Source organism: Gossypium raimondii, chromosome 10, assembly GCF_025698545.1.
Source record: "Gossypium raimondii isolate GPD5lz chromosome 10, ASM2569854v1, whole genome shotgun sequence".
Classification (NCBI taxonomy): Eukaryota; Viridiplantae; Streptophyta; class Magnoliopsida; order Malvales; family Malvaceae; genus Gossypium; species Gossypium raimondii.
In genome coordinates, this window is record NC_068574.1 from 58,730,244 (window position 1) to 58,747,483 (window position 17,240).

Consider the following 17,240-nt stretch of genomic DNA (forward strand, 5'->3'; position numbering starts at 1 on the left):
TGTTAAAAATCAATCCATGTACATCAACATGAGATATATAACTGTTTGGGTAACTCATCATCTATGTTAGTTTTTAGTAATACAAATGGTTGAAATTTTTACCAAAAAATACCAGTTTATTATTTGATCCAACATATAATGACTAATTTGTCAACAGTTTGCTCCTTTATTGAAGCACAAGAGATGTGTTTCGGTTTCGAAATGCCGGTAAGGGACTACTGTTTGCAAATTTGGAGGCCAAGATAAGCCTGCTGGTGACAATGAGGTAAGCATTTGGTGCTTCAAATATGTTTTGTTTATGTATGTAAGCTGCAATTTTGTGTTTTCTTGTTCTGTTTTCTTTTTGGGGTTTAGGTTTTTAAGAACTTAGATTGAATTGTTACTTGAGTTTTCATTTGAACTTCGAGAATGATTCCTTTTGTGTTTTTGAGTTATTGCCAAGTTGAGCTATAAGTTTTGTTTAGGGTTCTTAAACGGATCCTCCAATACATTCGGTATTGGTTTTAGTACGAAAGCTCGAGTTACTAAAGAGATTGTATGGGTTCCCAAAGTGGAGCGACTCACCCACACCATGTGGCATGGGTTCAAATCAATGTGGTAGTTCCTGAAAAGCTCCAGGTTTGTGAACCCGCCATTGTTCTTCGGGTTGAAATTGATTGAACTAAGATAAATCTACTAAATAAAAAGTATAACCGATTGAAATCGAAATGCATCCGAACTTAAACTAAGATAAATCTAAACACAACCTACACATAATAAAATTTAAATTTGAAATAATTCAAAAGAGAACTTACACATAATACTTAAACATAATAAAACTCGAATTCGTGCCATCAAAATCCCAAAACCCCAACATTATTGATACAAACAAAGCATCATTTACATACTTAAAAATGAAGAAATGATACATACTTGAGTGCTTTAAAAAAAATACCAGAGTGTGGACAATGTAGAATGAAAAGGCGAGGGACAAATCACATCAATTAAGCACACGGCATTTTGTGGAATAGTGTTAATTGGAAATCCCAATTTCAATCATGGAAAAAATAAAAATAAAAACCAAAATATATTAATTATTGTCCTCTCAAGTTAGCATTTTAGATTTATTTTTGGTTTAAAAGCTCAAGACGGTGGTGAAGTTGGAAAACTTTTTAGGATTGAAATTAAATTATATATTTTACGATAATAAAAATATAATTTTATCATTTTAATAGTTTATATCTTTATAATTTTTAAATAATTAAATTATTTTTTATTATATTTGAAGGGGCAAAGTATAATTTAGTATATATATTTAGTATAAGTTTAATTTTTTTAATGTGTTCTAAATTACATAGTATATAAAAATAACATAATATAAAGTATTGTAAACTTAAAAATGGGTCGAGTCGGGTCGGGGTTGGGCCTTAAATGTTCAAGCCCGAGCTCGGCCTATATTTTAAACGGGCCTAATTTTTTACCCAAATCTATTTTTCAAGTCTGATATTTTTGCTCAAACCCTCCTAAACTTCAGAAGGGCCTTCGAGTCTGGGCAAGTAGCCGAGCCCATGAACAGATCTAGTTAAAGGTGGGTATTTGATTTAAGTTGAATTAAATGATTTTTTTTAGTTAATCGAGTTGATAAATTTATTCAAATTAATATATATACCCGGTAAATTTTAACATGACTTGAGAGTTCAATTGAATATCATAAATCACCAATAACACGAGATACTTTCTTTTACGTGAAAAGTTATTTATCAACTTACCGTATACCAACACTTACTTTTACTAATGATCAAATTCTGTCACTATAAGTATAATGATGGATTACTTACTTGTCAGTATAATCAAGCTTATAGCAACACATTTGTATACTATTTGTATAATCAAGTTTATATTTACTGACGGTTTTATTTGTATCGTCAGTATAGATGAATTCTAAAACATCAATTACACTCTTTTAGTTTTCTTTTTTTTTTTTTTTTGATGGTCTGTAATTTCATTTTTCTAATTTAAAATTATTTTTAAAATCTCACTAACTCTACTTACCTAGCCGCACAAAGAGATCAGAAATCTGAAGCATCGCGATTTGAATAGAAGATTATGAAAAAAAACCAGAAGAAAAGAAAAAGAAAGTTTTTGACAGAGGGAGAACAAAAGAACGTCAAAAAAAGGAGAAGTTTTTTTTTGGGGGGGGGGGGGAATCAAAATTTAGCACATATCTTAACATCCCCCACTACTCCACTAACAACCCAACTAACTCAGAATTTCGCTACCACCGAACTTCTATCACACAACCGAAGCAAAAATTAATATCCACACTCACACAGGGATTTGAACACAAAACCTCAAAATAAGCTAACACTTTATCACTCAAACCAACAAACTCATTCTAATATGACTTGACTAACAATGGAATATAAGTCAAACCGCCAAGGATAAGGCTAGGGTCAAAAATAACAAAATTTCCCAAAAGTGGGACTTAAACCCAAAACCTTAAATACACATCCATATCACTTAACCACTAAAATAGATACTCATTTATGATAAAACTCACATAAACAAAGTTAAATTAGTCAGGGCGTTATAGTTAGGCCTGATAATCAAGGTATTCATCACCCCAAATGTGGTCTGGGTTTGAGTTGCACGACTTTAAAAAAAATCCAAATTAACATTTATTATGTAACTGTTGTTTTGAAATTATTTTTTTAGAAACACTTGTCAAATAATTTTTCAAGGTTAATTACCAAAAAAACATGAAGTAAATTTATTAGTTTAGTTATTGCTTATAGATTTATACTAATTTTAAGATTTTCAGTTCATTCGAAATTTTTAGTGTTTTCAAGTTTTATTATATGTAAATCATGTATGAATTTGTAATTCAAATTAAATTTAAATATAGGGAGAGAGAGAGAGGGGGGTTATCATAAGTATATTGATGTTGTAAATTACAACAATGGGAATTCCGAGCATGTGATGATCGATATCGACTTCCGAAGCCACTTCGAGATAGTTTAAGATAGTGATTCATATGACCGAATATTGAACTCACTACCAGTTGTCTATGTTGGTTACTTGACTCGGTTGAAACAGTTGCTTTATATACTATTTTATAAATAAATAAAGTAACATAGACCAAGAACATGAACAGGGGAAGTAACTAAGCAACTAATATATTATTTTATATTGCTGTATATTTGTAATCAAAATCATATATGAAGAAGAAAGAGGACAAAATTTTAACAACTAATTCTCCAACCTTATAAAAATATTAGGCCTACTGAAAAACAAATAACAATACATACTGGTAAGTCTAAATTAGCTTCGATTAACCTTTTACAAGCTAGGCTTCAACAACTATGTATGATATTGATACCATATATGGATCCAGCTTAAACCTGATCCAGCACATTAACATCTCTAATGTTAACCGAAATAGTAGTGAGATTTCAACAGTCAAATTAAAGGTGTCTTCTTTTATTGAGAGTTTATAAGTACAAATACAATACAATACATGCACAAGTAATTACAAATAGAATCAAACTAATTAAAAAAAACAAATTAGATAGAACCCACACATGACAATTGTGTATGATAAGACTACAAACTCACATATAAAAATTATACATAGTAAAAATCGAAAATAAATACTCAAAGACCCATAAATTCGAGCTTTACTGATAATACCACAGCGTTGTTGACAACAGGTAGTTTATGGAGTAGAGATTGGATTGCTGCTTTGCTTTTTTTTTTTTTTTAAATATTATCTATAATTAACTAACCCTTTTGTATGTTTTGCAGTAAATAAAAAATATATATATATATATATAAAATATGAAATTTTTAAATTCATAAGAAATGGTTGATGATGATGATGGGTGCAGTATTATCATGACCCAGCTAGGCATAAGTACCGCACAAAAACTGAAGTGTTGTGTGCATGAAAAAAATGGGCGTGATCTTCATTCGTTCTTGATTAATATTTAGGTAAAATAAATTATATTTTTTTTAAATGAACATCTTTTATTAATCATCTCTTTTAATATTTTCCTGATCATTAGTTTTATCCCTATTTCATAGTGTAATGTTTCTAATTTGCAAGGTTGAAGAAATTTTCTGAAGCAACAGTTAAGTAATTTTAAATTTTAGGAAGAAGTTTGATCTTACATATGGGAATTGGGAGCACAATGATGGACTCTCTTCTTTAATTTCGTGGTTGTTCTCTATATTTCTGTAGTTTTGCATCAACTTATGAAAAATAAATTTATAATAAACTTATCTTTAAATTGCATAGTTAAGAATATCTGCTGATTTTCTTTGATAAAAGCTTAATATTATTTGAATTGGTAAGTTATTGTTGAAATCTAAACTTCTCTGTTTCAACCATAGTTAAATCATTATTTGAAGTCTGAATTCGACAATTTTTCCTACATTAGAGTCTAACTTTTTAATCTAAATTATACCTTGAACTTAGTAATTGTTCTTATATCGAGTTTAAACTTGACAATTGCAAAGTTCAAGCCCCAATATGATCAACCCATAAAATAATTTTTAATTATGTTTACATATCATATAGTCCTATGTGTTGGTCAATTAATTTTATGATAAAGTACTTTAAATTTAAAAGTCATTGATAATAAATTAAATAATTTTTGCTATTATCGACACCTCGAGTAAAGTTTGTAGTATTCTTTGCATTATGTTACCGATTGCATTTTCATCCTTTCATATTTGTCCATGTACATTAAATGAAAGAACAAATAGTCACTTAATTAAAATTATATTTATTTTGATGTTATATATATATAAAGAATAATAATAAATTTAAAATTTAATTTAATTTAAATGCTTTAATTTCCTTTACTTTTATAATATTATTAACAAATAAAAAATCCTACTAAGTAACACTATTTTTTATAACATTGTTTTTATTAGACTAGATGCCTAACAATAAAAGAGTAACTTCCAAAAGTAGAGTAACATAGACCATGAACATGAACATGAACAAAGCAACTAATATACTATTTTATATTTGTAATCAAAAGCATATCTTTCACAATCAAAATCATATATGAAGAAGAGAGTGGACAAAATTTTAAGAACAAATTTTCCAACCTTATAAAAATATTAGGCTTAGGGAAAAACAATAACAATCTATAATGCCTTTCGGACCGCAGCAGTTCTCGTACATCGATACCGCTACATACCTGTGCCTGGAATATCGACGAGAAGCAAATGGCTCTCCAGCTCGAGATGTGAAACAAAGATGTCTCAACGACAAAACGTGGCGGCGGCGTGTTATTGACTCAATCGATCATCAGCTATATGAACCTACCCCTCATTCCGAGATTCACTCTTATTTCGCTACCAAGAAAAAGAATAGCTAAAAAAAAAGCCGTAATACAGTTCATTCTCTCACCAAAAAAAAAAAAGGAATTTCAATCTTCCAGATCAAAATCTGTACATGTCAGAGAGCCCTGAATGAAGAGCGTCGTGCCCTGTCATGCTTCAATCTTCGGTTATTATCGATGTTTATAGGTTTCAATAGTCGTTCTGCTTCTAATTCGGATTGAAGGGAAGGTTGCAACCTCCTTAAATGTCCTTTGCATTGCTTATGGCAAGAAGAAGAATTGCCGCTGATGTCGTGTTCGAGAGGAGCAAATTGTCGTTGGTAGGGCGAGTACCACTTTGCTTGCAAATAAGCAAGAGATCTCCATGGAGGGAACGGCATCGAGTTTTGCTTGAGAGATGACCTAGCAGCTTCAACCATAAGTTGAAGCAACTGTTTCAACCGAGTCAAGGAACCAACATAGACAACTGGTAGTGAATTCAATATTCGGTCGTATGAATCAACTGCTCTAGCTATCTCGAAGTGGCTTCGGAAGTCGATATCGATGATCACACGCTCGGAATTCCCATTGCTGTAATTGACCACATCAATGTACTCATGATCACCTACATATACATGTCATAATTGGTTTTGTCAAAATTAATAGCGTTTTACTGATTTATGCATAAATGAAAACCAATTGCCGGAAGGGTACCTAGGAATGACACAAAATATAACAATACTTCTCATCATGAATGGTAAGGATAAAATCTCCAATACGGGAAATAAGGGTAACAAATACAGAGATGCATAGATTTTCCACCATATGCAAGACATCTAGAAAGAATAAGCTCAAAATCGATCCGATTTTCTATCTTCTAGACAACAACAAACTCGAGAATGAAATGATCTAGAAACAAATTGAAACAAATATGCTTATACATATAGAGAGAGAAAGAGAGGAATTGAAAGCAGCTTGGGAAAATTTAGGATTCAGAGGCTATTAGCATACCTCCAGGGACTTTGCCACTACGCTGCCACCTCGATACACAAACAGCAGCATCATACCCAGAAAGCCTCAACAGCTTTACAAGGGAATACCTTATGCAACTGGCATTACATGGACCCGACTTCACAGTGTGTAGGTCCGTCTCACCCATCGATAATATAAGTGAATGAACCACAGACAACAAGTCCATATCATAGTGACACACAGAGTGCTTATAGTACTGCAACACAACAGAGCAAAACAAAAGAGAATTAGATGAGCAATATGATTCAAGTAAATGCTTTCCATAGTAAAAGAATATGTTAAAAGGACAAACACCAACATCGAACGTGATATAATGAGAAGAAAAAACAGATTTACACATTAACAAGGCAACCTTATGGGAAACTTAACATTTCAGTGTGTTATATAAACTCGGATATCGACATCCGACATTTATCATCATATATTCATATTTCAATACAACTTCAGCCTAGCCACCCCAATCAACCGATACACTTTAGCTTATTCCACTGATCAATCTCAGTTTAAAAATTTTATGAGGATTGATAAAAGAGAAACTATTCATGATACAGATATTAAAAGTGTGAAATCGAAAGGGAACATGGGAATAGATATACATATCAACCCAAACAGAACTCTTTCCTCCTCCTCTAGTTGCAACAATCATAATTTTATACTAATGAAGAGGCAAACATGGATAAAACAACCATTATCAAAGAAGAGACCATGTAACAAAAGGGTCTCAAATAAGTGAGGCAAATCATAAATTCACAATACCAATAAGCATATCTGAATTATGAACAAATAACCATATATAGGAGTTTCTAATGAAATGACATATTCTTCAATCCCCAAACATGTAAACAAGGTTTTTGAGATTGTTTATATGAAGAAAAAAATTACTAAAGCTTCATATTTCAAGCTCAATATTATGGTTTGCTGTTATATTATGAAGGCATATTTACCACAAAATTCATTTCTCATTCTCAAAAGAGGTCCATTCAAGAACCCATGATATTCAAACTTGCAACCTAATATAAATATATATATATAAAAAAAAAGTAAATTTCCTTAGGATATTCAGCTCCATGGCTTTATCTTAGACCAAAAATTAACCATAATAATGAAAATAAACAATTTCAAAAGAGAAAACGTAAGCTTCAAGCCTTAAACCCTTAATTAAGCTAGTTCTTTCACATATAAATTAAAACAAAAAAATATATATCAAGAAGAAGATAACGGTAAAACCCAAAACCCAATGTTGAAAATAAATTTTTGAAAAAAATTAAAGAAAAACCTCAAATCTCTTAAACAAATCAAAATGAACTCCTAAAAGAAGGAAACAAATTCATCTCAAAAGGAGATAATTAATAGATAATACTAACAGAGATTTTATCAGCGAGGTGGATAAGATCGGAGAAGCCGGACTCGCTATCGCTACTACACCAAGAATCGGCACCGGCGCTCCCACCGTTATTTTCCAGAAAATCACTAACCATTAAAGCCAAATCATGTTCACTTTCATTGCTAAACCCCCACAAACTATTATTATTAGAATTACTATTGTTATTTTTATGATCCCCCGCGGATATCCATAAACTGCACTCCATCATCGTCACAACACACCGCCGCCACCGTCGCCGTCGTCCGATCACAATTTTCCCCGTCCCTCCTCACACCGACAACCAAAAAAGGGGGTGGCGTTCTCGTAATTTTGATTGAAAAATAGGGGTTATTTTATTGGGGGATAAGGCAAAGAACAGAGAGGAAGAGAAAGGGGAAATTGCAAACGAAATATTTGAGGATTGAACGGAGAAGAAGAGTTTTTATTTTAAAATGGCGGAAATGAAATGACGAGAATGGGTTCCAGTTTTTCTGTTATGACAAAGATGAAGTTAGTTTTTTTTTTTTTTTCTGAATTATTATCATATTTTTGTTGGATAACTAACATTTTTTTATTTATGGTAATATTTTTATATTAATAGTAGTATTTTTAATAATTTTCAGATAAATTTTAATTATTAAAAATAGTAAATTTCTTAATAAGGTTTCTGTATCAAGACGTGATTAAGGGTTCATTCATTTGAAAATTACTTTTTTTATTTTTGGATTTTTGTTGTGATTTTTTATTAACGTTAAATATTTTTTGAAAAAAATATCTTATGACATATAGTTTTTATTAAATATGAAAATGATTTTTTATAAATAATGTTAGGTAAACAAGAAAAATAAAATAAAAGTAAAATAGATTCCGTGTATTGACACGATAATTAAAATGTTCATTGTCTCAAGTGTAGTCTAGATTCGAATCGTATTAATTGTATTACGTAATCTTCTTATAATTCGAAAAAAAATTAGTAAAGTATAAAATTCCAATTCACAAGCCTCTTAGTAAAAGCTTCATTGGTTAGTAATAATAAATGGATCATCACATTCTTTATGTGAAAATCATAATTGTTTTTCTTTAAATAATAGGTAAGGTGAGAGTGATATGAATGAATAGGTTTAATTGGTATTATAAAATAGGATATATATCCATTAATTTTTAAATCAATATAAAATTGAAAATAAAAATAAAAATTTTATGGTTAAATCAGTAATCGAACCAATTGAATCTTCGGTCCAATTTTTCAAACATCATGTATAAAAGAATTGAACCTCACCATATTCTAAAAATAATAATATAAATTAAATGAATTGTAGGTTTTTTTCTAAAAAAATATAATTACAATAAAAAATAATACCTATTGAAAAACTATAATTTTTCTAGTGCGTTAAAACGCATTGTCCTCTTAATTAAAGGTTGGGGAGAAACTATAGATAGTTCTAGGTCAGGGGTAAAGCCAGAAATTTTTTTTAAGAGGGGCCGAAATTAAATTGTAACTTTTACGATAGTAAAAATACAATTTCACAATTTTAATAGTCTATATCTTTATAATATTTAAATGATTAAATCAAATTTTTATCATTTTGGGGGGTAATGTGCAATTTTACCTTTACTAATTTAAAATCTTAAAAATCATAAAGGGCCTAAATAAAAAATTTTCTATTTCAGGAGGGTTCGGGGCCCTGCCAGCCTCCCTAGATTCTCCCATGTTCTAGGTATTGCATCAAAAAGAATAGATACGATAAGAATCAATAATTATATTAATGTTCAAATATATATATATACAAAATAAAATTCAAAGACTCAAATTTATTATTTTCCCAAATATTGTTGTACAAATTTTTTTGCCTCTATTATTGAGACTTGGCTTTAAATATAGGGTGAGTTATGAAATTCAACCAAAAGTCCTATAAATCTTTAATTTGCAATTAATGATTGAATGCACCTAAGTTTGGCAATACCCATTATGTATAACATTAATTTCCCTTTTCAATTTCCAAAATATTAAAGTTTTCATAAATCGCCAACTTTTAGGTCTAGGAATTTGAGCTAACTTAAGCTTTAATTTTTCTTTTCCAAATTCAAATTACATTTAATAATAAAATTAAATTAATTAATTGAATCAATTGATTAGTGATATTAATTAATTATTTCGAATCGGTAAAAAATATAGAAACCAACCATTTAAAAAGAAATATTTTTTATTTTTATTTTTAACAATTTTTTATTTTTATTTTTAAACTGTTATTATTAGTATTTTATAATTTTTAAGTTTTTAAAGTGATTGAATCGAAAACCAAAATTTCAATTGATTCCACCTTTAATTTAGTTCTTTCAAAATTTCGAAATGTGATAATTAAAAAAAAAGGTAAAGGGCAAAATAATAAATTGTATTATAAAATAAGGATAAAGTAATATTTAATTTTTGAATTTGATAATTTTTAATTTATTTTTAAAAAATTTGCTCAAATTATCACCTAAACGTGGCTATTTTTCTTAATTTTTGACTCATGTGATGATATAACACTCTAATATTATACCATACTATCACTTAAAAGTTATAATCTTTTTTAAATTAGTTAATGACAAATTTAAAAATATTAAATTTAAATACTAATGTAAACCAGAAAAACTCAAAAACTAAATTGAAAAAGTTTGACAAATTTAAGGTTTAAATGTCATTTTCTCCTTAGAAAATAAGGTAACCTAAGAGGACAAACTTTAGTAAAAAAAAATTGGGTTGGTCCAAATTGGGTTAGGACCAAGTCAGCAACTACCATAAATGGAATAGGCAAAGAAAAGTGTACATATTCATAAATGATAACATCATTATTACTATTATTATTATCACTACAACAACAAAACAAAAAGTTTGAATGATTATGACTTTTACTACTTCTTTTCTAATTATTTAATAATATTTTAATAATATTTTCTATATCATTAATACATAATTTTAGTAATTTTTTACTCTCAACTTTAAGCCCCAAACCTTAAACACTAAACTCTAAATCCTAGATTTAATCTCGAATCCTAAAAGATTTTAATTTGAAGTTCGAATTTAAGATTTTAAATAAAAATTGTCAAAATTATGTGCTAATGACATATAAAAATTATTAAAAGTCATTAAATAATTTAAAATAATCAAAATAATATAGTAAAAGAGTTCCATAAAATAATTCTTATGTAACCATATTGTAGAATTCTATAATTTATGAAGTCAGTCAAATTTAAATATTTGAATTTATGAATACTTACAATTGACCTTCAAAAAGATGAATCCTATATTTGAATATAAAAGAAAATTCAACTTTTTATTCATTGACCGAAGGTTCCTCCAAATAAGTCCCAGTGTCTTTTTGGGTTTGATCCACAAAACTAAGAGACAAATAAACCTCTCTTTTCTTCACATTTTTGTATTTTTTTCCAATTACTTCTTTATTATAATTTTGTAAAAATTAAAATTAAGCCAGTAAAATGTGGGTACATAAGATAAAATAAATAATCAGGAAAAATATTAATATTTGCTAATAAAAATAGTTTTCTTTAAGTTACTCCAAAAAAATATTGTTTTATATTCTCATATAGGAGAGACACTTGTATTAGTTTAGAGTGGACATATCTACATACCTAAACCATAGCCCCTCGTGTTAAATAAAATATTAACTTAATTTTATATTAATATTCATATATTATAATTAAATTTAAAAAACTATTATTAAATAATATATTTTGTTCCTCGCAAAAGAAACTAGAAAACATAACAGCAATTTGCATTGGCTCTAGGCAGCTCATTGATAAACTTTTTTATTAGTATTAGTATGATTATTAGGTTAATTTTTTTTCGACTATAGGTAAAACTTAATAACCAATTGACAATATATATATATATAATATAGTACTATAATGACAGCCGGCTTGTTTGTAATGTCGGTAATCATAGGTGCAACAAACGTTGAATCTCCATGGAAGGAAACCTAATAATTGCATGAAAAAGATGGAGTTTAAACAAGGGAATCAAATTATTCCCTTATAAAAGAAATGCAAAATGCCAATTCATCCTACCTTTGCTTATTCCTATGGCAATGGGACTATGGTAGATGGAGTCAATAATGCAAGCTTTCCGCAAATAATTTGTCCACTAACATCCAAATCAATTCATCATATCTACATTTAAACATGTTTATGGGACATGGTTTTAGATTAATTAAATCATTTATTTCTAATTTGATATGTTTGATTAAATAAATTATTAAAAAAGTTATTATATCTCCAAGTCATTTCAAGTTAGTTCAGATTCAAAATGTTTCTAATTGAGATCATTTTAAGTTCAAACTGATGAAATTGAAATTGAATTCAAGAGATAATGAGATTAACTTTTCAAGTTCAAATCATAATTAGCGTGTCTACTAACACTTACTTCCAATACACATCTAGATTTATATAAAAGTAAATAAATAAACAAATCCGATCCAACGTATCAATTTCTAATTCTCTCACTAAAATTCAAATAACATAAATAAATCTAGAACTTTTGAAAGTAAAACTCAATTATCCCATAGAGATAGATAGAAAATACATAAATTATCTTAAGTGCAAGTAACACTTTTCTTCTTCCATAGAGATAAATCACAAAGGATAGAAAATACATAAATTATCTCAAGTGCAAGTAACACTTTTCTCCTGAATCCCTATACAACTTCCATCGCTAAGATTTTGAAACACCAACAAGCTTGGTATATTGACACATACCCAAACTCACAGCTCAATCAACAACGAAAATCATGTTAAAGATTCATTTCCATTAATTTAATAAGTTGCTTTCCTAGGAAGTTGTGGATGAGAACAAACCTTTTTCCCTTGTTTTTGACACATATTTAAAGTTATTATAATTCAGTCGGATTGATTTATCGATTTAATCGGTTTAATTAATTATAATAAAAAATTATTAAAAAATTTATAAATAATAAATATTTACCCAATTGATCCATAGTATTCCAAATCAATCAACCCAATACTTTATTTAAATCAGTTAATGTTTCCTAATGGACTAATATAATCTAATTCAAACTACCATATTTATATTTTAATCATATAAACAAAACAGAAAGTAGAGAGGGACCCACAGCATGTGGCTAACAAACAGCCATCAAGTTAGATCAGGGAACATTAGATAAACTTTCCTTGAGTTTTCCATTAGGTTTCTAAGGGTTTATCCACACCTGTCTCTTGGGGTGTCTCCATCTTTTCTAAACACCATGTGGACCATTTGGCACAAAGGATAACCTTTTATGACACTTGCAACAAAGGATAGACATTTGGCACAATGGATGTGATAGATACAAGGAATATGCCATGGACCATTTCTGTGGGGATTCAAGTTTATTTTATATATACACCAAACAGCTCACCCTGCTAATACTATTGAATTAAATAAATGGACATTGCTATTTTTACAGGAATGCTTACCCTAGTATTCAATATGAAAAGGAAATGTCTATCCAAAACAGGTACAGCCTAGCCTTAGACGACAACAACAACACAATCATTTATATCCCAATTGCCAAACCTTTCTTTCCACAATTCAGTGCCAAATGGCACAAATCTTCCTTCTAATTGTCAGCAACAATGTAGTGGTGGCAACAGAGCACAGCAGGGCAGGATGGATTGGATTTTTAGCTGCCCAGAAGCAGCTCGAACCATCACCACCATGCCCTGACCCTAACCCTTTGAACTCGACCCAATTATAATTTTATTTGTTTATTTTTGCTTCAAAGCAATTTGATGATATAAATTTATTAATAATGCGTTTATATTGATAATCTTGCAAATATATATACATGTATTTTGGAAACAAATTTTGCTATGCTTACAAACATATATATAATATTATATACGTATATAGTTGGGCTATAATTTTGAGAAAGGATGCAGAACATGAGTTTATATCAAGATTTAAAGCTAGAAATTACAATGTTGTGCTGTTAATCAAGTGTATATTAAATAATTCAAAACAGTTTCTTTAAAAATAAATAAAGTAGCATCATAGGAGATAGCAGGAACGGGAAATCTAACTAAAATATAGAGAAGGGAAATATTGTCAATTTCCCCGAGCAGGGCAAGACGGTAAATAAACCTGAACCTGACCCTAACCCAAACCCAATCTCAAAAAAGCCCAAATTTATTGGATCGGGTTAGGTCGGAACGCATTGGTTTCAGGTTTTTTTCCATCCCTAAATGCATATGGATTATCACAACAGAGAATTTATTTACTCATTGAATTGGGATTGGTTTGTATAATATAGTGACCCCCTATGGTGTACATTACTCTCACTTGTTCATGATTAAAATACCTTAGGCAGCCTCATTTTGAGACCAACAAATGCAATTGTCCCAACGATATTTTCCCTCCCCCATAAATCATATCAACATCCATCTCGAGTTAGATTTTCAACTCTTATAAATTGTTTTCCATGACAAACAACATGCAATTTTCCTAGTTTAGCGGTGCATTCTCATCACACGCAACATCCACTAAAATCAATCCCAGGCCTAAAGGTTACAAAGAAAGAAGTGATCACATGGGGTTAGAAAATGCAATAAATGATATGATGTAGTTGACAAGAGTTAACACTCCCCATAATACAATACAAAGTAATGAGATCTTCACAGCTTTGTGGGAATAACAACTTTCGAGGCTATTACAATAAGTTAATAACTTTACACAACAAGGGTCTAAAACAAATGCCACAATTATTTGAAAGCTGTAAAGAAATTTGCACCAAGTAGGATTCTTAAGTACCTTCATGAGTGGCTGGCTGAAGTGTCCATTTTCAACACAGTAAAGGAATTAAAAGTGAAAATGATCTGTTATCTCCTCAGTTGCCGCTGCAAAGCAGAAAAAAAAGACATATTACGTTCATAAAATTCTTAAATCATGATCATCTGGCAAACTCATTTGTCACCCTTGGACATTTTTACATAACATGATTAGAAGTTAACAGGCAAAGAATAAAAATCTTTCCAGAAAATTTATGTAGACCAATGGTCAAAATATTATTCATTTCATGTTTGACCTTTAAATAAGACACGGGAAAATAGCAAACAAGAACATACTCTTGGCTCATTGTTAGCTGCTCGGGTCTGTGCACTAGATGCTCTATCTACATCTGGTATTTTCTCTGGATTATCATGCTTGTAAAATGCCTGTAAGGCCCTCCCCACGAACGGACGAATTATATTCACTTCCATAGCAGATAAATTTGGAATCTGGCCAATTTCAAGAGATTAGAGGCAAAGATATGAAGGGTGACACAAAGATCAGTGAGGAAATCCAGTTCATCTGAAGCATATTAGGAGGAAAAAATTTTAGCAATGTGCCTAAATATTGGCGATAATAAGTGTCAACAAATTCACAATGGCAGGACAAAAAAACCATACTTTCACAGCAGATGTCCCACTGAACTTCTCCAAGCTAGTCTCAACTTTATGAATCCGTACATCCCTTATGTCTTCAATAAGAGATCTCACCTGTAAAATGGATTCATGACAATCTACTTGCAGAAGTCAAAAGGAAAATAAAACTATGCTTAAAATAATCCTCTAGCTCACCATATACATGTCAGGAATGTCTTCACGTGCACTGCCATCCACAAAAAAGCAAAGTACTTAAGACTTCATAACGTTAAATTGTATGATAGTAAGAAAAATGTCAAGGAAGGCTTACTGATCAAAGAGAAGTCTAGAGATCTCCACATAATGAAATGGAAGCACCTGAAATGCCCCTTGAGATTCTCGTTCTCCTTCCAAAACCCGTGTCAAATTTTCTAGTCCACGACAAAAAGTAAGAAGAAACTTACAACATATTCAAAAGGCAGAACTGTAAAATAATACCCCCAACCAATAACCTAGCATATTCTCAACTCAACTTCTAAAGCCCTACTTAACGGTACATGTTCCCCAAACAATGAAGTTTAAACACCTCATGATAAATGGACTTGTCCAGATAAAAACTCAAGTCCTCTTCTTGCCAGTGTAAAAGTTGGACCAGCCAACAACACAACAAGGCAAGAGTAAAGGAATAAAGAGACACTTGTGCTTATAAGCTATTCGAACTCAACTCGGAAAAAAAACACTCAATGTCATCCCAATTATTGTCTAGTCAAGCCCGAACTATTAAGCGAGCCAAATTAGAATATCTTAATGCTTGAACTCAAATTAGACTCAAGTATCTCCTAAGCCTAATGTTTTCTTTATTTTAGATTTCGTTCGTATTGAAAAATTTCTACTCAAAACACAAACTCAAGATTAAGCTCAAGTATAAATAATTGAGCTTGAAATTGAACATGAGAGTTGAGATCATATTTTACTATTTAAACAAACTTAATTGAGCAAGCTAAAACAATTTGATCTTTATTCCAAGTCAAGCTCAAGCTTTAAGAGTTAAACTTGATCCAATTCGATCTAAGCTTCAAGCCTCAAATTTCAAGTGGACCACAAGCTCGAATTGCTTACAAAGTGAACTCCGGTTAAAAATCGTGATGGCACTAGTGAAACACGAAGCAAACCTAAGTAAATACCAAAACCATCTCCTATTTGAGCATACAGATGAAAATATATGAAACAATTTCACTTAAAAGGTGACTAACCAACTGACATCCACTGAGGAGGCCGAATCGCGCATTTTCCTCTCTTCTTTAAAGCCACCGCGAGCCACAACGGCACCTGGGATGCTATTTGCGGTAAAAATGGACCAAAATCACCCTGTCATTTTATCATAATCATAATCAAAAACAAATTACCCAACTAATCTTTAAAAAAGGGACAGGACAAACAGATTTGAAGATTACGCAGATGAAATTGAGGGGATCCATTCGCATGTTTGGGACAATCTCTATCAGTTCATCTTCAGCCATAAATTCCACCTAATTTAACCAAACAAAACGAAAGATTAAGTAAAATGACCACTTCAAAAAAGTAGAAAGTGCAACGAAAGAAGGGCGGGAAACCTCTTCGGCTGAGAAAAGAGAGATATGAGGATCAGATTGGCCAGCCATGTCCGCAAAGCAATCTAGGGGTTTTTCAAGTCCAGAAACTGGATGAACTGGGCAATAATTTAGGCTTCAGAGATTACTCAACTGGGAAACTGACTCAGAGAAACCAAAAGGAAATGCAGAACTGAGTTGAGACTCGCCCGAGTTGAAATACTGAGTCTAAGAATCGGTGTTGACGGAACCCTATATACCTCTTTCTCTGTCTTCTTATTGGCGGGAAACTATAAACGCTTCACAACGCGCCAAAACCAAAACAACGATTTTAAAAATTTTCAAAATATTTTTTTGATGAAAAAATAAATTAAATCATAATAATTCAAACATGAAATACAAATATACAATAGTCATCATAGTTTTAGAATAAATATTTCTATTTTCTAATTTATGTTTATCTCTTTTTTCTAATTTTTCAAAACAAATATTCTAAATTCACTTCCTTTAAAAATTAATCAATTTCATCGTTACATCAAATATCAC

General features: G+C 30.5%; 2 protein-coding genes across 2 annotated transcripts; both read right to left on the reverse strand.

Annotated features, from left to right (window-relative positions):
• Positions 1–4,983: 4,983 nt before the first annotated feature.
• Positions 4,984–8,152, reverse strand: LOC105777638 (uncharacterized). Its single transcript, XM_012600991.2, has 3 exons — positions 7,709–8,152; positions 6,324–6,540; positions 4,984–5,937 (listed from the first exon to the last, which is right to left on the reverse strand). The coding sequence occupies exons 1-3, from the start codon at positions 7,934–7,936 to the stop codon at positions 5,450–5,452; spliced, it is 933 nt and encodes a 310-aa protein (XP_012456445.1). The 5' UTR covers positions 7,937–8,152; the 3' UTR covers positions 4,984–5,449.
• A 6,132-nt stretch (positions 8,153–14,284) lies between these two features.
• On the reverse strand, positions 14,285–16,944 carry LOC105778500 (DNA replication complex GINS protein PSF2). Its single transcript, XM_012602215.2, has 8 exons — positions 16,719–16,944; positions 16,560–16,634; positions 16,359–16,473; positions 15,437–15,536; positions 15,322–15,352; positions 15,151–15,240; positions 14,827–14,979; positions 14,285–14,598 (listed from the first exon to the last, which is right to left on the reverse strand). The coding sequence occupies exons 1-8, from the start codon at positions 16,764–16,766 to the stop codon at positions 14,581–14,583; spliced, it is 630 nt and encodes a 209-aa protein (XP_012457669.1). The 5' UTR covers positions 16,767–16,944; the 3' UTR covers positions 14,285–14,580.
• Between the last annotated feature and the right edge of the window lie 296 nt (positions 16,945–17,240).

Coding starts and splice junctions, on each gene's coding strand:
- LOC105777638 (XM_012600991.2), bottom strand. CDS start 7,936: ATGATGGAGTGCAGTTTATGGATATCCGCGGGGGATCATAAAAATAAC. Junction 6,541..7,708: donor ACCTCGCTGATAAAATCTCT/GTTAGTATTATC, acceptor GTTGTGTTGCAG/TACTATAAGCACTCTGTGTG. Junction 5,938..6,323: donor TAGTGGCAAAGTCCCTGGAG/GTATGCTAATAG, acceptor ATGTATATGTAG/GTGATCATGAGTACATTGAT.
- LOC105778500 (XM_012602215.2), bottom strand. CDS start 16,766: ATGGCTGGCCAATCTGATCCTCATATCTCTCTTTTCTCAGCCGAAGAG. Junction 15,353..15,436: donor TCTAGACTTCTCTTTGATCA/GTAAGCCTTCCT, acceptor TGTGGATGGCAG/TGCACGTGAAGACATTCCTG. Junction 15,241..15,321: donor ACATTCCTGACATGTATATG/GTGAGCTAGAGG, acceptor TCCATTTTACAG/GTGAGATCTCTTATTGAAGA.